This window comes from Ranitomeya imitator, chromosome 1 (assembly GCF_032444005.1).
Source record: "Ranitomeya imitator isolate aRanImi1 chromosome 1, aRanImi1.pri, whole genome shotgun sequence".
Taxonomy (NCBI): domain Eukaryota; kingdom Metazoa; phylum Chordata; class Amphibia; order Anura; family Dendrobatidae; genus Ranitomeya; species Ranitomeya imitator.
This window is the reverse complement of record NC_091282.1, coordinates 558372880-558396660: the sequence shown is the minus strand read 5'-3', so window position 1 is coordinate 558396660 and position 23781 is coordinate 558372880. Positions and strand designations below refer to the sequence as shown.

The window sequence follows — 23781 nt, the reverse complement described above, 5'->3', positions numbered from 1 at the left end:
TTTTTTTTTGTTAAGTATATAATTCCACATGTGTTAATTCATAGTTTTGATGCCTTCAGTGTGAATGTACAATTTAATAGTCATAAAAATACAGAAAAATCTTTAATGAGAAGGTGTGTCCAAACTTTTGGTCTGTACTGTACATTTGAGGTGCTCAGGTTCAGATCTCTATATCTTTTTTATTTAAATTTGGATAGGAATTAAAGGAACAGCTAATCCTAGGGTTGACATTAAGATCATTAACCCTCCTATTGCTAAAGTATACAAAACTAATATTGCATATGTCTGCCTAGTCAGTACTCCCAAAAGAAAGATTAATGCTATGTTTCTTTAGATGGGACCAAAAGGCCGATAACTTGACAGTAGAAGGATTGGCCGCACCTGTGGGTCTATTGTATTATTTTTCTAAGAAAAAAGCTCTTACATTGTAAATATGAAGTATGTCACTTTCAGTAGGTTTTTAGAGCTCTCCAGTTTCACAACTGTGGCACATTTAAAAAAGTTCTGAAGCCTACTATAATTTGTAATTTTCTATTCAATGAGGGTATTTTTGTAGTCAAGACATGGAACACAATGCTGACTATTAACTTCCCATTATGTCCAGAATTATTAGAAAAATCAATGAATCACATCATTTTGAAATAATTACCAGGTTAAATAAAAATCTATCTACCAAATGTCTACCTAACCATTGATAATGCCACATTTCTAATGTCTCTCAGTTCAGTAGTCTAAACAAAAAAAAGAATAATCAGAACCTACAAAAAAAAACAAACAAGCCAAGAAGTCTGAAATTTCAGGAACTGTAATCATGTATTGAATGCAGCTCATTATTATTCTTGTCTCATTGTAAATTATTCTTGATCACTTATCTTTACTTTAAAAATTAGAACGAGCTTCCGATAACTCTTTAGTGATGTATGAAGTCTCACTCCATGAATTTCCAAGAACTGTTTGTTTTCTGCTACTTAATTTCTTAAATAACATGAAAGTATTTAGTTTTGATAGTGAAGAAGAAACCATAGTTGATGGTCTGCTCAGTAAGAAGGTCTACCTATGGAAAGAAGAGGAACTACTCAAAATAGTAACATTGATTCCGAATGATTTGTATTGTTCATCATGATTAGCTCCCACTTAACCCAAACAGCTGCAGCAAGCCCTATTTCTTTAGTAGAGTCTGGAGCAGTCGTGCATTTAGAAAAAGTGCCTTGTGTTCATTTATAGTTTAACTCACAGTTTCTCCCTAGGAGCAGCATTTGTCATTAGAAAGAGGGGAGACAACGGCAGGTTAAGGAGCATGTAACAGACTGGGCTAGAGGGTAAGTAGAAGAAGACAGTAGGAGAAGTATTGGATGGAAAGAACACATGGAAAGGGTTATGGAAGGGTTGGCTGTAGACAAGCTGTAGACAAGCTAAGCATTGGCAGGCTTGAAGATAAGCAGTAGAAGGTCAACAAGGGTGTTAGAAAGGGACAAGCACTTAAACATTTACACTGGAGAGGCAGCATTTTAACAGCCTCCGGAGCCTCATATTCTATCTGTTTTGGGTATATTTTAAAGATTTCCATTTAGGATCAGACTCAGTTATCACTTTTCGAATGACTTTTTCATGCTGAACATAAGAGAGTTAAAATATGTCACCGACAAACCCATATTGCCCTGCACTGTGAATGTCTTGTATAATGCAGCCTTGAAAAGAGTTTTTCAAGTGCTTCGATTTTAAAAATGAATGGCTTAGAGAAAACACAAATGGAAAGAATTATAAGGACTTTCTATTGGAAAGTATGACAATCTTGTTTCCACGTAAAAAAAGATTGAAATGATTATTCATATATTCAATATACAAACTAAAGGCATTTTAATTTGTTTCATAGCAGGTATAGGTTAGTATACATTTCTAGAACATTGTCCTAAGAAATGGAAAAACATAATAGACCAATCAGCCATAACAATAAAACACTTAAAGGTGAAGTGAACAACATTGAATATCCTCTTACAATGGCCCTTGCTGGTTGGGTTATGTTGAGCAGAAAGTGACCAGTCAGTTCAAAATATCAGGTAAGATGTTCTCAGCAGGCAGTAGCTTATACCTGTCAAACATGTTCCAGGGATGGACAACTGATGATCTGGTTACAGAGTCATGGATGCCCAATGCTCATTGATGTGTGTGGAGGATCATGGGCTAGTCTATTTAATCCGATTTCCTAGAAATACTACTGTAGCACAAATTTATATAAAAATAATGCTAGCTTTGATGAAACGACTTCAAAACACATGGTGGATCACAACTGGCTGCATATTGGGTTTTCATAGATGCATTTAGTCATCACGTTGACATAGGGAAGCACCAAAAAGTGACAGGTATGCATCTGAACTGCAATCATGGAACAATAGAAGAAAACGGCATGGCCTTATAAATCATATTTTTTTTGTGTCATGGGGATATCCATTTACACAAATTTAACATTAGAAAGTGACCGGATTGTTTTGTGAATAATCTAAAATGGACGGATGAACATTAGCCAGCTTCTTGCAACGAGTCTGTACACGTATACAGTGTGTCCATAAAGTCATAGCGCACTTTTGACCAGTCACTGGAAAGCAACAAAAACGATATAAATGTGAAATCTGCTCCAAATAAAATAAAAACTCTCCCAGTTTCATACCTATTCAGCACGGTTCGATGTGGGCTCTATTTGTTGCCCTACACACATCCAAACGATAGTAAAGTTCTTGCCACACACGGGTAAGGACGTCTGGTGTAACAGAGTGAATAATGTCTGTGATTCTCTATTTTAAGTGATTAATGTCATTGATATGCTCAATGTACACATAACCCCAAAAGTAAAAGTCTAAGGGCGTCAAATCCGGGGATCGTGGTGGCCATGGCTTGACAGAACCCCTGCCTATCCACCGCTGGGGGGATTTTCTATCCAGAAACTCAGAAACAATGGTGGCATAGTGTGGTGGATCGCTGTCCTGTTGAGATGACAGCTTCTGGAAATTGTGGCACTGCATACAATTCCAACATGTCAAGATATGTGTTTGCCGTCACAGACCGCTCCATGAAAAAAATGGGCCTATCACCTTAATCATGCTTCAGGCCACACCACATGTTCACTTTAGGCGTGTTACGTTCGTACTCAAAATAGGCATGAGGATGTTCAGCAGCCCATATTTGGAGGTTATGGTGATGAACACGTCCACAGATATGGAAGGTCACCTCATCGCTAAACACAATCTTCTGCAAAAATCTTGCATCATTTTCGATCTCATGAAGCATATCTGTAGCAAACGCGCATTGCTTGGGTCTATCTGCCGGTTTGATAGCATGCAACAGATGCAATTTGTACCCCATAAAACAGATACATTTCTTTAACTCCTCATGAACTGTAGTCTTGCTTAGGTGTAATTGTCGAGCACACGAATGCAAAAGATTTTTTAGGGCTGCTTAGGTAGCTATCCCATATAGCCTCTACAGACTCGTCACTCACTGATGACCTACCAGAATGGGGTTTCTCCACCAAACTACCGGTTTCCTTCAACTGCTTATCCCACCGAGTAATGTTATTCCTATGTGGTGGCGCTTCGTTATAAACGTGTGCCGATATAGCACTTTGGTCACGGATTTGAAATCAGCGAGCCACAGAACACACTGAACTTTCCTTTGTACCGCACATCTCGACTGGCATGGAAAACCACACAGCTGGCATAAGCTTGTCATTGCATGATGTCACTGACATGGCAGTGTATTAATCAGAGTTCAGTTTATCAGGGGTTAATCTGACTGCAGGCTCAGCAACAGCTTAAATGAGTTTGTGTTGTTTGATTGGTTCTTGTTATCTCTCCTCATGAACAGGTCTAATATGATTGGGCCAGAGAAAGAGCGCCAAAATGTAAACTATAAATAGAGCCTGTGACTGGTCAAAAGTGCACCATGATTTTACAGACACACTGTATTTTTGGTGGAAAGCTAAATCTTATTTCCAAGAGAGAATAAAGGAATAGGTTGACTGTGTTTATCAGTACTCTTTTTTTTACTTTAGCTGCTGCTGAAGTAAAATTGGGAATATCCTAGAGATGATATTCACAGCAGGAAGTTGTCTTTTTTATACAAACTGTGACTAAGAGAGATTTCCCACAAGATTCTGAAACTGAATTTTGGGTGATTTTGGACAATGAAAGCAAATCCAGCCATTTATCTTGATGGTAATTGGAGAAAATTTGGAGACATCGTTCCAAGAACTGATTGATTCTCTTAGTTTACCCATTATTTTGGGGGTGATAGGCATAGATGAAATCTAAGGAGCTTTTTAGATTCTTCCAGAGCACCCTCCAGAACCTGGAAACAAATTGCACAACACAGTAAGATAGGAAACTAGCTGGAAGACCGAGGAATCAGAAAGTTTCTCTGAAAAACCTTTGGGTGTGGTAAAAACTTTGAAGTCCTGGTAATGGAACAAAACAATCCACTTTGACCCAGATGGTAATGAACTCTTGAGCCACAGGAAGATCTGTAACAAAGTCCATAGAATACTCAGCTTTGGGATCTTGTGTTATGGACACTAAAGGGGACCAAGTGGTGCCTAACAGGAGGATTTGAACCAAGCACACTGAGGATAAGATGTCAAAAATTCTTTGACGCCTTGTTTCCATTTCAGCCACCAGTAGAAACAAGAAATTAGTGCAACAGTTTGTTTAACACCCAATACTTAAAGGGACACTGTCACCTGAATTTGGAGGGAACAATCTTCAGCCATGGAGGCGGGGTTTTGGGGTGTTTGATTCACCCTTTCCTTACCCGCTGGCTGCATGCTGGCTGCAATATTGGATTGAAGTTCATTCTCTGTCCCCCGGAGTACATGCCTGCACAAGGCAATCTTGCACAGCGCAGGCGTGTACTATGGAGGACAGAGAATGAACTTCAATCCAATATTGCAGCCAGCATGCAGCCAGCGGGTAAGGAAAGGGTGAATGAAAAACCCCAAAACCCCGCCTCCATGGCTGAAGATTGTTCCCTCCAAATCCAGGTGACAGTGTCCCTTTAAGATAAGTGAAGAATGAGCCAAAGAGAATATTTTCTAGCAAAGTACTTTTGAGATTACAGAATGTCCTTTAGGTGGAGAATTGGGATAAGGAAGCAAATAGATTTGAGGGAGCTTCTTCATTGGCAACACATGGATTAAAGGAGCTGGATACAACCCTGCATTATTGCCTACAAGCAGTAGGTGAGGATGAAGTCACACTGAGATAATAAGTGTGACCATCAAGCTTGAAGGGGATTCAGCCTATGATCTGACTGAAGATATTTCAGATTTTATGGTCTATATAGACGTCATCGGGAACTTAGCTCCTTCAACTAGATGTCGCTATTGCGCTACAGGTAAAGATCACCAATAGAAAATTTCCATTCTATTTCATCGAATTTCTTGGTGAAGAATCCATATGGATGATTTCTTATTTTCAAGCAAATACAGTATTTACAGACCTGCTCCTACACCACTCGCAGAAGAACCCACTTCAAAGCAGAATGGTCTGTTAACATTTAAGAATGGACAAGTGGAAAACATAATTTAAGGCCTTGAAAGCCTTTAGCGGTGGAATCCAACCAGTACTGAGAGTCAGTGCTCTTCAGAGTGAGAACCAAAAAAGCTTCCACTTGTAATTTTTAATTATCTTTCTCTGTACCTATAGGAAGGCCTCCAGGTGAGATGAGATATCCGAGACACAGCAGTTCATGACTCTATAAGAGACATTTTTACAGTTGGGCATAAAGATGGTTTTGTCGCAGTCTCTTCAAAACAGAGATGATATTAAAATGGTGTGAGTGTAGGTCTCTGGAGAATATTACGATGTCATCCAAACTGTCACAAATGTGCTGCATCCCGCTGAGACCTTTGGGGTATCTGGGATCAGAAGGTTGCAGAATTCACAGATTGCAAGTCGTCTTTGGAGTCCACTCGGTGGTTAATGGCATATGAAGTGGATTGATTTTCACCTGGTGTGGAAGGGGTTAAGAGTTCCTTTTTGATCCTGCTGGGACTCCATATTGATCTTATCTCCACTGCTGTATCTTGCTGCCACTCACTTCCATTATTTAAACTCACTCCTAGCTCTCTCCTATGCCAGTAATAGGTTTTCTATGGTAACCTCCTTGGAGAAGTTGTTCCAGTTTAAGCTGTGGAGTTCAAGTTGTTGTTTGATTTCTCCCTGTTTGTCTCCCTCCCTGTGTTTTCTTACTTTAATAAGTGAGACTAGTGTCTTGCTGCTCTACTCAGTAGTTAGGGATAGCTCAGGGCCAACCAGGGCTTAGACACATGATCGCGCACGGCAGGAAGGACTGACCTGTCTAGGGATGACAGGGAGCACAGGGTTCAGTCTCAGGTGAGTGTTTAGGGGTCTCCCCTCCCCTTTTCTTATCATCAGGGCCCCCTTTACCCTTTTTTCCCTTTTTTGCGCTGCACTCTGGGCATTTCCTTGCTCTGGCATGACACAGACAAGGAAATACTGGTATAGGATATCATTAAATATTTACTTAATGAAGTGCTGCAACACAGTAGATGCAATGCATAATCCAAAAGTCATAGCAAGCTATTCATAGTGACCATCAAGAGTGTTGAATATGGTCTTCCATTTATTGGTCTCTTTAAAGCGGATTAGGTTAGAAGTTTCACACAGGTCTAATTTAGTGAATATGGTAGCACCCTAGTTTATAGACGAGTGACAATGAATAACAGTGATTTTAATCAGTCCCCGGTAGTCTATGCATGGTCACAGAGATCTGTCTTTCTTCTTCATGAAAAACAACCCTGCAACGGCCGAAGATTTACAGCAGATTTTCAGATACTGTAAACCCCTTTCCAGGTTTTTTAATCTTCAGTGTAAGCGGACAGCGCAAAAGTTTCAGACAGAGTCAACAAGAGGGTAAACTCTCCCTTTGGGTGGATCAGTACCTGGATGAAGCAGTCAATGTGGAAGTAGTGTTTCAGTCTTTTGCATAGAATAGACATCCGTCATCAAGTCCTTCTAAGGAGCAATCAAATTGTAGGCAATAGAGGCAGAGCAGAGTTTCAGGAAAAGTGGTTGAGGTACAGTATGGAGGCAACTTGGAAAACAAGATGATTCCCACTAGGCAATGTGGTCAGATGACAAATCAATACCCAGAGCATGCAACTTTAGCCACAGAAGTCCCAAATGCATTGATGCATGAGTAAGTGGCATTACTAAAGAATAAATGTCCTCAACATGAGGAGCATGTAGTGCTCCAATGTGATGAGTCTCTTTCTCGGTCTGGAATTGGGTACAACCACCAGGAACTGTGAAGTCACATGCAGAGATTAGATTCAGATGGATCCGCAAAGAAACAAAAGGAATTTCATGAGGTCAATAAAATTCTCTGAAGCTCCAGCATCAATAAAAGTTTGTCAATAAAAGCTTGTCCCTTGAACACTTAGGAACAGAACGAAATAGACATAAGTACAACCAGTTTGCTTTAGTGTAGGGATAGATAACCTTCAGGCAATCCTCCTCCTTCACCTAAATTTTCCTTGTTTGGCCTGAGATTTATAACAGTTTATGTGACAGTGATACCATTCACCACAGTATAGACTATATACATCAGTAAGGGATCTTTCGGCCAATGAATATTGCTTTTGGACAATTTGCATGGGTTCTTGTACTCTGAAGATTTAGAAGAAACTCTAGAATGAAGGACATTGGAATCTTGAGCTTTCTCTCTTGAACCCTCTTTAAAATCTAAGTCCACTCGGCTGCTGAGTGAAATCAGAACATCAAAGGAAGCAAGCAAATTCCTACCAGCAAGTTTATCCTTGATCTGACTGAATAGGCCAGCATAGGAGATAGACAGGAGAGCATTATTGTTCCAGGCCGATTCAGCACACGGGGTACCGAAGTGGATGGCAAAAAGTCACGAAAGAGTTAGTCCCTTGTTTAATCCAGAATATAAAATCAATGTTTGATTAATCAAACAGTCTACGAAAGGCAGAAAGAAAGGATGGTGGAGTATGCACCATAATACTGTCATGTTTCCATAGTAGTTAAGCCCAAGCCAAAGCATTTCTAGATAACAAAGAAAAAAATATATAGTTATAAGGTCTCTTCAGAAAAAAAAATTGTTGTGGATGAAGTTCAAGTTGTACAACCACTGGTTTCTAAAAATGTGCAGAAGCAGGAAAATGGTGAGATATTCCCAATAAGAATGTCCCAGGCAAGAGTTAGACTGTGGCAGGAGTTGAGGAGCCAGAGGTGTAACCACTGAAGTTTGAAGAAGTGCATCCATGCAGACTGAGAGGTCACAGATACAGTGGGGAACCTTTCCTTGGCTCATAACATAACCAGTCCAAATAAATCTGCTCTCAGTATCCGCTGGCAATAATGATGATTACAATGGGCTCATCTGGTGAGATAGATTCTCTAACCTGTAAGTCAGGGTGAGCAACACTGAGTGAAGCTGATGATGACTTGCCAGATGGCTCAATGATCAGTGAGGACCAGCAATGTATGCAGGATGGCTGACAGACAAGCAGATCAGGAAACATCAAAATATACAGAACCAGGAGTATGGATATAAAAAGGAACTGTAGATGTAGGTGTATAGTAAGATGGATGGATATATAAAGGAACTCTAGATGTATAGTAAGTCCAGGACCTGCAACAAACAAATGGCTGAGTTGTGTGCTATCAGAAAACAGAAGGCCAATGGCACAGATTTCAGTTATCAGCAAACAAATGGTACTTGCAGGAAGAATTGATGAACAGACTAACCGGATTGCTGCTTGCAGAAAAGATTACACCCTGTTGCAGCAGTGCTGTAGTGTGAAGAGGACCAGTAGAGCAGAGAAGAGCTCATTATGTGTATTGCAGACAAATGGTAACTGCAATGATAAGCAGGCCACTGAATACTTGCTTGTAGAAAGATTGCGCACTGTTGCTTTGGTGTGAATGGCAATAGTGTTGCAGAAAAGAGTTTGTTTTGCTTGCAACAGAGGAATGGTCACTGCAGGTCTGATCCAAGAAGTAAATGAAGGTGCATAATAAACAAGCAGGCAATTAGCCTCCTGAGAGAAATGAATGTTGTGGCAATCTCTATATGTGGAACTAAATGCAAGGATGACCGAATATTCAGACTGTACATATCTGCCTGAGTCAGTCTTAAAAGGCTTTGGGTGATGATGATGTCAGAGGAGTTTGCCGGGTTATTTGAGAAATTCAGCGATTAAATTCAGCTACAGCAAAGAGAAGCAGCCATAGGAGAGGGGAGCAAAGCCCGACACTGGTGCCAAGAAAGGTCAGTAATAAATGGCTTGCATGACAAAGTGTTCAATGTGTTGAATTGGACCCAAAATAAAGCAGATCTGATTAAGCATCTTTGGAATTTGCTGGAAAATCAAGCCCGATTGATGAAGAGTCTACCTCCCAACTTTATTGGATTGGTAACTTCTTGGTGTCACATCCTGCAGTCCATGGCTATATGGATCAAACTTGTTTGGACAGCACGAAGAGGACCTATATAATATTAGGCAGATGGTTTTAATGTTAAGGCTGACTGGAGTATATTCTATTAAAACAATGTGCTCTCTTTCTATATCCCTCAGTCACTGCAGAAAAAGAACAGAAGCATGCTTTTTTATATGATAGATGTGGAGGAATGCGATGAGCCGTAGCATCCAAACAGATGATGAAGCTAATTCCCATTACACCAATCAAAACTAAATTGTTCTCTGGTTGCTAAGAGTGACTTCACTCTTATTTTATAATATATTGGATATTGTCAGTGATAGGAATCTGCTTATTGTTTCTTTATTTGTTCTCTACTTCCTTCCAGACAATGAGTTTGTAATAATAGTAATTCTGCTATGACAGCATGCATAGTGGTATGGCAGTCCATGTCCCTAACACGTCTTGTGCAATGAAAGTTATGTGTCTCTTAGATGATAATTATGATTTCCCAATTATGACACCGTTTTATTGAGATATAGACCTTCACAATCCAGACAACTGTTGTTTAATTGACATGTTTGTTAATGAGAATAGTGGTTACCTATAGGTTATTGACGCTGGTAACATCACTTTCTCATGAAAGCAGTTCCAAATGTAGTGGAAGCTTTAACATGAGGATCTTCAATGGGTTTTGGTGAAATAAATGTTGTTTAGATGTGCTGAATTCAGAAATTCACAAAACATATTAATGTTCTTTCAGTTTGAACACTGCACAGTTGGCCAATTTCGGACCTGCTCTCACAGTCCACTTCTGTTGTTGTTTCTACATAGGTAGAGAGGTGACTTCCTGGTGGTGATGCTGGTGATTGTAAAAAGGAGACTTGTTATCAAGCTCAGTTCATTATCTATGCCTGGGCCCTCCTGCGTCTCTGAAGAAGGGGCTTAAAGGGGTTATCCAGGACTTTTATTATTTTTGTGTATGGGGCTTAGAACTAGCAGGCATGTTGTTGCAAACTACCTGCCTGCAATGCACGAGGTTCTCTGTTTGCTCAGCCAGCAATTCCTTTGCGTCACTTCTCTTCTTCTGGTCTGCTCTATCGATGGGTGTCACTGCAGACGTCATGTTGATTGACAGATGGCTCCCTGCAGTTAGGCAATGGGGAGCCGGCTGTCACTCAGCATGAGATCTGCAGAAATGCCCTGTCAACAGAGCAGAGTGGAAGACAAGACTCTATTCTGTTGATATGACACCGGCGTAAGCTGTAGAATCATCGGCAGGAGCGGTCCGTGATCACTGTGAGCTGACAGAGATCGGCACCAAGCTGTACATGTAGGTAGTTAACAACTGTGAGTTCTTAGCCAGAAAATTTAAAAAAAACCTGGATAACCCCTTTAACTAATAGACTGATCCAGACAATGATCCCCCTTTAAGAAGATGATTGACCTAGAAAGGGGAAGAAAGTTATTTGTCTATGTTGAAACTACAGCAGAAGTGAAGACTCCTGAGCAGTGAGAGGGGTCTGAAATTGGGGCATTGATAAAATATTGAATATGAAATTAGTTTCCATTTTTAGAACGTCTAAACAAATTTCCGTTAACTCTGTTAAGTAATTGGGTTGGTGCGATTATTCTACCCAGCCCGGTCTACTAAAGGTCTGTCTTTGTTTGAAATATCAGGTTCAAGTGTCCACTTATGGTAGACTGATGGCAGACTGAATGCTCTTGATTTACCGCAATACACTATTTAGTGAGTGATGGGACAAGTGGAAGTATTCGGGTTTTTGATTTGTAATGGTATTTTATACATGTTACATTTTTGTATGTACAAAATATAGAAAACGTACTATCAGCTTGGGAATGTGATGGGCATCACATTGATTTTCGATCTAAGCTTGATTCTGAGTTTGTTTTTTGCTATTATATTCTTTGGAAATGTGCTGATTGTATGTGGCAGGCAAGCCTATGTAGTGGTCCTCGAAGGTAATACATGCCCCACCTCAAGCCTGCATAAGGTTGCTATGTTACCCTGCATGATTAATATGTATATCATGCATCTTGGATGCTACCATGTGGCCTGTATTACCAAATTGCTTACAAGAATAAGCAATATGGGTGAATGCTACCAGCATGCTCCAGAGGTATGCTCATTTTACATACATATACATACATGGTTTCATAGTAGAAGTTGATTGATGACATGGATTGGGTTTTACAAATGGTATATTGTAGAGTATTGAAACCTAAGAGTTGCCCAAAGAGAATATTTAGAAATTTGATGTCATCTCTTTGCACATGCATAAGTTTTGTGAACACCTTAAAATTTCCATTTAAGATTGGCACACTGTAAATACTATTAACATTCATGTGCATATTTTATTATTATTAAAGCTGTTCAATTGCCATGTATGAAAATGTATGCTTCAATGCAAAATGATGCTTTTACCCATTTTTGCTTAGATTCTATGTCAAATTCATTACAAATCTCGACTCAATTTTTTTTAATATATTTAGAAAAATATTGAAAATGAATAGGGGAATTCATATCAATTGAATGAAAATGCGAAATAGTTTCTAGAGTCATTTATGCTATAGCTATTAGCTATCTTCCAAACATCGCCTAACATTTCCAGTCTATGTACAACGCCTTTACAGAAGACTTGGCAGAAGGAAATGTCAAAATGTCTTTTAAAGGGCCCTGCTCTACACCTCTCCCAAAATCTTACCTTCTATTTCAGACATTTTTAAATGATTATTCCCATCTCAGCTTTCAATGGTTAAGACGGGAATAACTTCATCCAGGCTCCAACCACTGGAGATGCAGCTACTGAAAAAGCCAAGATTGTTTCAGTTGCACTATTTCTGTAACCCTCAAATAAATAAATGGGAATTATAGAAATAGTATAGCACGGCAATCTATGCTGTTTCGATAACTTTGCATTGATAGGATTATGCTAGTAAAACTTGCTGTCTTGTAATCAAACACAAATTAAAAGCAAACATAAGCAATAGGATGGACAATGGACATAGGGTCAAACACGCAAGGATCAGCAAATGAGATTACTTTGCTAAAATGATCTTCTAGTTAACCTGAAATTTAAACTTAAAGGAGAGAGGCCAATTTGAAGGGTAAAAGCATGCCAAACCCATGCTGGACATAAAATGGATATTTCTGTCCACCAATATCTTTAAGTTGAAAACTATGTCCAGCTAGTCACTTACCTCTCACATACACGAACTGTCCATGCTGCAATGATCCAGGATGAGATGCTGAAAACCAGAAGAACAGTGCCTGGACAGATGGTCATTAGAGTCTTCATTACAAAGCGAGTATTGAAATTGATCTTATTGAGTGCACCAATGCTCCTCGATGACGCATCAGTGAAAAGCTTGCTATGAAGGAGCATAACTCGTCCAATTAAGTATAGCCTCAAGAACATGGGGATAGATAAGATGATGTCTATGTCAGCATTGGCTACTGAAGTTGTATAGTAGAAGGCCAGGCGGGCTGTCCACGTAAAAGAGTATTGTCCAGGGATGGGATGAATGGCACACACAGTCAACTCTAGGGTGATGAAAAATATCCGTTCATAGGTCATGGCTATTCTCCAATCATCTGCTCCATTGTCCACCATGAAAAGCTAAAAAACAGAATAGTTTAGGCCAGAGAAAATAAGCATAAATTTGAAATATGTTCGACATGGTTACATTCTAGTAATAAAGAGTGAATTGCAAAGAGATATATGAAGTTTCCAATATCATTCTGTTACTGTCTAGATTCAAAGGATGTACTTTTGCTAATAAACTAGGTGTACACTTGCATCAGAGCCTCCAATAGCATGCTCCATTGCAAGTTCCATCAATGCTACTCAAAAAATAAAAGTGCACTTTGCTACCCTATTTTTTTCGGTAAAAAAAACTGATATTCAAATGGAAGCCAAACCTATCCCAAAATAGTCAGTAGAGTACATTTGGCACCTTTTGGGTGCATCATAGGATGGATCAGTTCACTTCATGAGTTCTGTCTTTCTATACCTACATTGTAGAAAATAAGTATTTGATACACTGACGGTTTTGCAAGGTTTTCCTCCTGTAAAGAATGGAGAGGGCTGTAATTTTTATCGCAGGTACACTTCAACTGTGAGAGCTGGAATCTTAAAAAAAATCCAGAAAATCACATTGTATGATTTTTACATAATTAATTTGCATTGTATTGCATGAAATAAGTATTTGATACAATAGAAAAACATAACTTAATATTTGGTACAGAAAACTTTGTTTGCAATTACAGAGGTTAAACGTTTCCTGTGGTTCTTGACCAAGTTTGCACACACTGCAGCAAGGATTTTGGCCCACTCCTCCATACAGATCTTTGCCAGATTTTTCTGGTTTTAGGGCTGTCACTGTGCACCATTAAATTTCAGTTTCTTCCAAAAGATTTTCTTTCGAGTTCAGGTCTAGAGACTGGCTAGGCCACTCCACGACCTTGAAGATCTTTTTACGGAACCACTCCTTAGTTGCTCTGGCTGATTGTTTCAGGTCATTGTCATGCTGGAAGACCCAGCCACAACCCATTTTCAGGTCAATAACTAATGGAAAAATCTCACGATACATGACCCCATCCAACCTCCTTTCAGTACAGTGCAACTGCCCTGTCCCCTGTGCAGAACTGCACCCACAAAGTATGATGTCTCACCTACCATGTTTCACGGTTGTGACAGTGACCTTGGGGTTGTACTCATCCTTCTTCTTCCTTCAAACACGGCAAATGGAGTTGATACCAAAAAGTTTTATTTTGGTCTCATCTGACCACATGACCTTCTCCCATGCCTCCTCTGGATCATCCAGATTGTCATTGGTGAACTTCAATTGGGCCTGGACATGTACTGGCGTGATCAGGAGGACCTTGCGTGCCCTGCAGGATTTTAATCCATGATGTCGTAGTGTGTTACTAACAGTAATGTTTGAGACTGTGGTCACAGCTCTCTTCAAGTCATTGACCAGGTCCTCACATGTAGTTCTGGGATGATTCCTGACCTTTCTCAAAATCATCTTTACACCACGAGGCAAGATCTTGCATGGAGCCCCAGACCGAGGAATATTGATAGTTATCTTCTGTTTCTTCCATTTTCTAATAATTGTGTGAACAGTTGTTGCTGTCTCACCAAGCTGCTTGCCTATTGCCTTGTAGCACATTCCAGCCTTGTACAGGTCTACAATTTTGTCCCTGATGTCCTTAGGCAACTCTTTCGTCTTGGCCATGGTGGAGAGGTTGGAGTGTGATTGAGTGTGTGGACAGGGGTCTTTTATACAGGTAATGAGTCCAAACAGGTGGAATTAATACAGGTAATGAGTGCAGAGTAGGAGGGCTTCTTAAAGAAAAACGAACAGGTCTGTGAGAGCCAGAATTCTTGCTGGTTGGTTGGTTGGTGATCAAATACTTATTTCATGCATAAAATAAAATTTAATTATGTAAAAATCATACAATGTGATTTTCCGGTTTTCATCGTTAGGTTCTGTTTCTCACAGTTGAAGAGTACCTACGATAAAAATTACAGACCTCTCCATTCTTTGTAGGTAGGAAAACCTGCTAAATCAGCAGGGGATCAAATACGTATTTCCCCCACTGTATAACAAAACAGAAAAATGGAACTCCAAGAGCAAATGTGAAATTTTCTCTTAGCCTCCAGCTAGATTTAATTGATTGTGCTTCTCATGATCAACAGCTGTAATATTTCCATATTCAATAGCTGAAAATGGCATCAAAAAGACATTAGAAGGGCTACTAAAAGGACATTTTTGGTTATTTGCCTAAAGTCTTAGCTAGTGATGAGTGAGTATACTCATTGCTCGGGTTTTCCCTAGCACACTCGGGTGATCTCCGAGTATTTGTGAGTGCTCGGAGATTTAGTTTCTGTCTCTGTAGCTGTATGATTTGCAACTGCTAGACAGCTTGAATACACGTGGGGATTTCCAAACAACCAGGCAACCCTCACATGTACTCACACTGGCTAGCAGCCGCAAATCATGCAGCTGTGTCCACATAAACTAAGGCTCTGTGCACACGTTGCAGATTCGTGCACACCGTTTTTGAAAAATCAGCAGGAAAAACGCACTGCGTTTTACCTGCAGATTACCGTGGATTTCCTGCGGGTTTTCTGTGGATTCCACCTGCGTTTTTACACCTGCGGATTCCTATTGAGGAACAGGTGTAAAACACTGCAGAATCCACACAAAGAATTGACATGCTGCGGAAAATACACCGCAGCGTTTCCGCGCGGTATTTTCCACAGCATATGCACTGCAGATTTGGTTTTGAATAGGTTTACATGGTACTGTACACCGCATGGAAAACTGTTGCAGATCCACAGCCATATCTGCAACGTGTGCACATACCCTTAATCTCCAAGCACTCACAAATACTAGGAGACCACCCGAGCATGCGGGGGAAAACCCGAGCAATGAGTATACTCGCTCATCACTAGTCTTAATTGATCATACTTGAGTTACGGTATTTAGATAAGCAGACTAGGTGGTTCAAGTTGTCATATATTTTAATTTAGATATTTTTCTACTAGTTATTGATACGTAATAATATGTTGATTGAATACATTTGCATTATTGAGACCTTGTTTATCATTAATCTGACACTGATGGAATGGAAAAATGACAAAACCCTCTGCAGTATCTGATGACAAGCGTATCTCGATTCCTGCACTCCTAACAGGCAGCGCCATGTGAGAACTCAATGCTCCACCCCTAGAAGAGACGGCCTTCTTTGCACGCACTGATCAATTTACAGTGGGGAGGTAGAATTTTGCACCTTTACCCCATATGCCCCCATCACGCCACACCATCGCCTACTGATACATTTTACTAGGTTGATAAGTATTCTAGCATTTATCCATTTATTGTACAGTGATTATTTCACTAATTCATATAACAAAGCTGCCAATTTAGTTCTTGTGTGGCATCAGCGTAGTGTAGAAATACAAATGGGTAGGGGTGGTTCTAAATATATAAAATTGGGAGCTATGGATTTTATATTATTTGTTACTGAAGCATACGCTCTGTCATATATGGCATATAATAGAATTATGATATTACGGGCCATCAGCATTGTGAGTGGTATAACATATTACATTGAGGTACAGGACATGTACTTTACACCTCGTGAGAGTCTGTACGATGTATTATCTAATGTGCATTTGATGCCCATGTAAAATATATTCATATACTGCAGGGTCATACATAGTATGATTTTTTGCCATGGCTCTGTGGGTCCCGGCACTGGCATGAATATGTCGCCAATGCATTCTTCTGTACGCCGATCACACAATAAAGATCCAATGTTTATTATGGGTGATCTGTATACAGACGAAGGAACACACAGTGTCCTTCCAGCATTTCCTCCCAACCCAAGTGATATAATTGGTTTCCATAGCAACAACACAAATGCAGAAGCAAGCGATTTTTCATTCAAAGACAAGCCACTGTGTGTGCGATGTGGTTAGTAATCTTAGCAACGGGTCTGTACCATAACTATCAGGGCGCAGTCAGATGGCCGTGTAGCATGGAGGACAATCGCATTGTAATGTCGGACTGGCCGGCAGCCCTCCCGATCTGAGCGTGGCAGCATGTATTTCTATGCAGCAGTCAGGGCCAGGAGAGCCACCGGCCAGGTCGATCACTGCGATGTGATAGTTGTCCGTGTTATATCACCATGTGCCTGTGCTAGAATGTCATATTGCTCCCTTTAGGCTACATTCATACTAGGACTTGGAATTCTGTTTTTCCTTTGGAATGCCCACTAGGACCCTGGGGTACGCGGGCCGGGTCCGGTGGTCATTACAGGGGTAGTCACGGCGGCAGTGACCCAGTCCATGGCCCTGGGCGTCCAAGTTACAGGGAAGATCTTTAAAGGGGTTGTTTTGAATAAAGAATGTTCATGACGCCACCTGTGCTATTCGGTCAGGGATGACCGATGCTGCTTAAAAGGGTCCACTGTGGATGATGGTACCGCAGCAAGGATGGTATGGCTTCCCACAGGTGAAGCTTAGTCCCCAGTGCTCCCGCTGTAGTGGGTAAAGATGACAGACGGAGTAGTGCCAGAAAGAATTGGAGGACACAAGGTTGCAGTCTCTTTACCTTTTACTGTTAGTATGCAGCCACAGTCCAGGGTACCGGTAACAGGTGATAGTAAGGTCCGGCCAACCTGGAAGCGATTCGGAATCCTCCTAGCAAGGTGGGATTGGAAACATTCCTTACTGCGCTGTGGTATAAGTCTCTTGCTGCCTAAGGCTTCACACAAGGTCCTCTCTCTCTCTGTCCTTTTAGTCGGACATTACCCACATGGCAGGCAACTCAAGCCTTTTTTACAGGTGTCCCTACTGCGGCGACTCTGGGCTCTATATGCTGCTGTGCCTTCGAATGTAATGGTGGACAGGCGACTTGAAATCTGGTATGGGGCATACAGTTACCCCCACAACCTCGGAATTTCGGCCTCCAGTATTCTGTGCTTTAGGGTGGAGGGAGCTCAGTCGCAGCTCCCTTCCAGCTCTTAACTTCTCCTGTGCTCCTTCTCCCCTCACAGTCCCTCATAGACTGCTCTGTCATTTTCTCTTCCCTTCAGAACCACGTGTCTGCATGGCCCCAGCTTTCCACACCTCACTCCTCTCTCTGTCTCCCTCTCACAGACTAGCTAACTCCTCCTCCAGCCAGAATATATCTAGGGAAGTTCCCCTGAAACCGGGTCTCGAGCTCCCTCTTCTGGCCTCGAGTTAGAACAGTGTTGAATGTAGTGGTTACCTGTTAAAGAGATCCTTGTCGCTTCCAAGCATGGCATCACCCTCCCCGTGAGGAAGGCAACACCACTGTGACAACCGAACTCCCGAGGTTTCACATTTTTCCATTTCAGGAGCAGAAAAACTGAACTCCTGCAGGAAATACTAACAGCTGCAGGAAACACACAATGTCATTGACATCGAAATGACCCTGATCAAAAGTTCACATACCCAATTTCTTAATACTGTGTATTTTACCCCCTCTAACATCAATGACAGCTTTAAGTCTAGTATTTCAATATGAACATCCGTGGACCCGTAGAAGCGCCGGTGTGGGCGCGAAACGGCTGTTGTCCTCTCCCCGCTCACCTCCTTTCCTCTCCTCTCCCCCGTGCTGTGAAGACGGTTTCACTGATGCTTAATTAAAGGACTTATATCCGCTTCACAGGACTGGTGAGTGTTGCCACGTCTTTTCTTTCTTTTTGATGTTCATATTGAAATACCTTTGTGGTTCAGACGTGAGCACCTCACCATATATTTGGAGCTCAGGAACTCTGTCTGTGATTCCATGTGGATTTCTTGTTATCAGGCTGTGCTGCTCTTTTTCTTTTTCTTTTTTTTAAGTCTAGTATTAACTGCGCGCTTGAGATCTTCCTAGAGTGGCTCAATGATATTGAGGTCAGGAGTCTGAGATAGCCACTCCAGAACCTTCGCTTTGTTCTGCTGTAGCCAATGACAGGTCGACTTGGCTTTGTGTTTTGGATCTTTGTCATTTTGGAATGTCCAAGTACGTCCCTTGCGCAGCTTCTGGGCTGTTGATTGCAAATTTGCCTCCAGTATTTGCTGATAACGTGCTCCATTCATCTTTCCTTTAACCCCTTAAGCCCCGAGGGTGGTTTGCACGTTAATGACCGGGACAATTTTTACAATTCTGACCACTGTCCCTTTATGAGGTTATAACTCTGGAAAGCTTCAACAGATCCCGGTGATTCTGACATTGTTTTCTCAAGACATATTGTACTTCATGATAGTGGTAAAATTTCTTTGACATTACCTGCGTTTATTTGTGAAAAAAATGGAAATTTGGCAAAAATTTAGAAAATTTAGCAATTTTCCAAATTTGAATTTTTATGCCCTTAAATCACAGAGATATGTCACACAAAATACTTAATAAGTAACATTTCCCACATGTCTACTTTACATCAGCACAATTTTGGAAACATTTTTTTTTTTTAGGGAGTTATAAGGGTTTAAATTTGACCAGCAATTTCTCATTTTTACAACACCATTTTTTTTTAGGGACCACATCACATATGAAGTCATTTTGAGGGGTCTACATGATAGAAAATAACCAAGTGTGACACCATTCTAAAAACTTCACCCCTCAAGGTGCTCAAAAGCACATTCAAGAAGTTTATTAACCCTTCTGGTGCTTCACAGAATTTTTTGGAATGTTTAAAACAATGAAAATGTAATTGTTTTTCACAAAAAAAATACTTCAGCTCCAATTTGTTTTATTTTACAAAGGGTAACAGGAGAAAATGAACCACAGGAGTTGTTGTACAATTTATCCTGAGTACCCATATACCCCATATGTGGGGGTAAACTACTGTTTGGGCGCATGGCAGAGCTCGGAAGGGAAGGAGTGCCATTTGACTTTTCAATGCAAAATTGGCTTTTGGAGAGCCACTAATGTGCCTAAACATTGAAACCTCCCACAAGTGACACCATTTTGGAAAGCAGACCCCCTAAGGATCTTATCTAGATGTATGGTGAGCACTTTGACCCACCAAGTGCTTCACAGAAGTTTATAATGTAGAGCCGTAAAAATAAAAAATAATATTTTTTCACAAAAATGAGCTTTTCGCCCCCAATTTTTTATTTTCCCAAGGTTACCAGAAAAAAATTGTACCCCAAAAGTTGTTGTGCAATTTGTCCGGAGTACACTGATACCCCATATGTTGGGGTAAACAACTGTTTGGGTGCATGGCAGAGCTTGAAAGGGAAGAAGCGCAGTTTGACTTTTCAATGCAAAATTGGCTGGATTTGAGATAGGACGCCATGTTGCGTTGGGGAGCCTGATGTGCATAAACATTGAAACCCCCACAAGTGACACCATTTTGGAAAGTAGACTCCCTAAGGAACTTATATAGATTTGTGGTGAGCACTTTGACCCACCAAGTGCTTCACAGAAGTTTATAATGTACAGCCGTAAAAATAAAATATAATTTTTTTCACAAAAATGAACTTTTCGCCCCCAATTTTTATTTTCCCAATGGTACCAGAAGAAATTGTACCCCAAAAGTTGTTGTGCAATTTGTCCTGAGTACGCTGGTACCCCATATGTGGGGGTAAACCACTGTTTGGATGCATGGCAGAGCTCAGAAGGGAAGGAGCGCCATTTGACATTTCAATGCAAAATTGGTTGGAATTAAGATGGGACGCCATGCTGCATTTGAAGAGCCCCAGATGTGCCTAAACATTGAAACCCCCTGCAAGTGACACCATTTTAGAAATTAGACCCCCTTAGGATCTTATCTAGATGTGTTGGGAGAGCTATGAACCCCCAAGTGTTTCACTACAGTTTATGACGCAGAGCCGTGAAAATAAAAATTCTTTTTTTTTCCACAAAAATTCTTGTTTACCCCCAGTTTTGTATTTTCCCAAGGGTAACAGGGGAAATTGGTCCCCAAAAGTTGTAGTCCAATTTGTCCTGAGTACGCTGATACCCCATATGTGGGGGACAACCACCGTTTGGTCACATGGCAGAGCTCGGAAGGGAAGGAGCGCCATTTGGAATGCAGACTTAGATGGATTGGTCTGCAGGCGTCACGTTGCATTTGCAGAGCCCCTGATGTACCTAAATAGTAGAAACCCCCCACAATTGACCCCATATTGGAACCTAGACCCCCCAAGGAACTTATCTAGATGTGTTGTGAGAACTTTGAACCCCCAGATATTTCACTACAGTTTATAACGCAGAGCTGTGAAAATAAAAAATCATTCTTTTCCTTCAAAAATGGTTTTTTAGCCCCCCCCAAGTTTTTATTTTCCCAAGGGTAACAAGAGAAATTGGACCCCAAAAGTTGTTGCCCAATTTGTCCTGAGTACGCTGATACCCCATATGTGGGGGGAACCACCGTTTGGGCGCATGGCAGAGCTCGGACGGGAAGGAGGGTCATTTGGAATGCAGACTTTAATGGATTGGTCTGCAGGTGTCACTGCATTTGCAGAGCCTCTGATGTACCTAAACAATAGAAACCCCCCACAAGAAACCCCATATTGGAACCTACACCCCCAAGGAACTTATCTAGATGTGTTGTGAGAACTTTGAACCCCCCCAAGTATTTCACTACAGTTTATAGCGCAGAGCAGTGAAAGTAAAAAATAATTTTTGTCCCACAAAAATGTTTTTTTAGCCCCCAAAATTTTTATTTTCCCAAGGATAACAAGAGAAATTGGACCCCAGAAGTTGTTGTACAATTTGTCCAGAGTACGCTGATACCCCATATGTTGGTGTAAACCCCTGTTTAGGAGCACGGGAGAGCTCGGAAGGGAAGGAGCACTGTTTTACTTTTTCAACCCAGAATTGGCTGGAATTGAAGTCGGACGCCATGTCGCGTTTAGAGAGCCCCTGATGTGCCTAAACAATGGAAACCCCAAATCTAACTGAAACCCTAACCCAAACACACCCCTAATCCCAACCACACCCCTAACCCCAACCCTAACCACACCCCTAACTCCAACACAACCCTAACCCTAATCCCAACCGTAAATGTAATCCAAACCCTAACCCTAGCCCTAACCCTAGCTCTAACCCTAACCCTAACCCTAGCCCTAACCCTAACCCTAGCCCTAACTCTAACCCTAGTGGGAAAATGGAAATAAATACATTTTTTTTCCCTAACTAAGGGGGTGATGATGGAGGGTTTGATTTACTTTTATAGCAGGTTTTTTAGTGGATTTCTATGATGGGCAGCTGTCACACACTAAAAGACGCTTTTTATTGCACAAAATATTTTTGGGCGTTACCACATTTTGAGAGCTATAATTTTTCCATATTTTGGTCCACAGAATCATGTAAGGTCTTTTTTTTTGCGGGACGAATTGACATTTTTATTGGTAACATTTTCGGGCACGTGACATTTTTTGATCGCTTTTTATTCTGATTTTTGTGAGGCAGCATGACCAAAAACCAGCTATTCATGAATTTCTTTGGGGAAGGGGTTTATACCGTTCCGCGTTTGGTAAAATGGATAAAGCAGCTTTATTCTTCGGGTCAATACGATTACAGCAATGCATCATTTAGATTATTTTTTTATGTTTTGGCGCTTTTATACGATAAACTATTTTACAGAAAAAATAATTATTTTTGCATCGCTTTATTCTGAGGACTATAACTTTTTTATTTTTTCATTGTTAATGCTGTATGGAGGCTCGGTTTTTGCGGGACAAGATGGTGTTTTCAGCGGTACCATTGTTATTTATATCTGTCTTTTTGATCGCGTGCTATTCCACTTTTTGTTTGGCGGTATGATAATAAAGGGTTGTTTTTTGCCTTGTTTTTTTTTATGGTGTTCACTGAAGGGGTTAACTAGTGGGACAGTTTTATAGGCCGGGTCGTTACGGACGCGGCGATACTAAATATGTGTACTTTTATTGTTTTTTTATTATTTAGATATTGGAATGTATTTCTTGGAACAATATATATATTTTTTTTTATTTATTTAGGATTTTTTTTTTTTTTTACACATGTAAAAAAATTTTTTTTTTTACTTTTTTACTTTGCCCCAGTGGGGCATCACATTATATTGACATATCGGTGATCTGACACTTTGCTGTGCACTGTGTCAGATCAGTGATCACACCGGCACAGCAGGGAGGCTTGCCGGCGCCTGCTCTGAGCAGGTGCTGGTAAGCCACCTCCTTACAGGACCCGGATGCAGCCCTGCAGCCATTTTGGATCTGGGCCTGCAGGGAGGAGGAGGTAAGAGACCCTCAGAGCAACGCAATCACATCGCGTTGTTCCGAGGGTCTCAGGGAAGCACTGCGATAGTCAGCTGACACCCGGCCGCGATCGGCCTCGCTCCCCCCGTGAGCATGGCTGATTGCACTGGACATACTATCCCATCACTGGGAATTAAGTCCCAGGTCACCTTGACGGGATAGTACGTCCAATGGGATTAAGGGGTTGACTTTGACTAAGTTTCCTGTGCCTTTGCAGCTCACACATCCCTAAAACATTAACAATCCACCTCCGTGCTTTACAGAAAGAATGGTGTTCCTCTCACCTAGCCAAATTAATTCTCATGCTTTGCACTGACAAGGGCCAACAGCCCGAAACACTGTGTACGCGAATTGAGATACTGATTTGGCTTTTATCCTAAGTCATATTGTACTACTCGTTAAAGGGTTGATTGTGACTTTTTAGGATCGCTACATCCAACAGGTGGTGCTATAGAGTTTAAGTCCTCTTTTTCACTGAAGAGGCAATTTGCACCTTTCATCATAGGCGTTGTTGTCCTTTCTCCAAATGTAATGAT

The 23781-nt window shown here is 40.9% G+C and overlaps 1 protein-coding gene across 1 annotated transcript in view; it reads right to left on the bottom strand.

Annotated features, from left to right (window-relative positions):
* Positions 1 to 23781, bottom strand: part of KCNN1 (potassium calcium-activated channel subfamily N member 1) — a 200418-nt gene that overhangs the window by 69596 nt on the left and 107041 nt on the right. The window contains exon 4 of the mRNA XM_069767772.1: positions 12678 to 13096. Coding sequence (XP_069623873.1) covers positions 12678 to 13096 — 419 coding nt within the window. The remainder of the gene's footprint in view (positions 1 to 12677; positions 13097 to 23781) is intronic.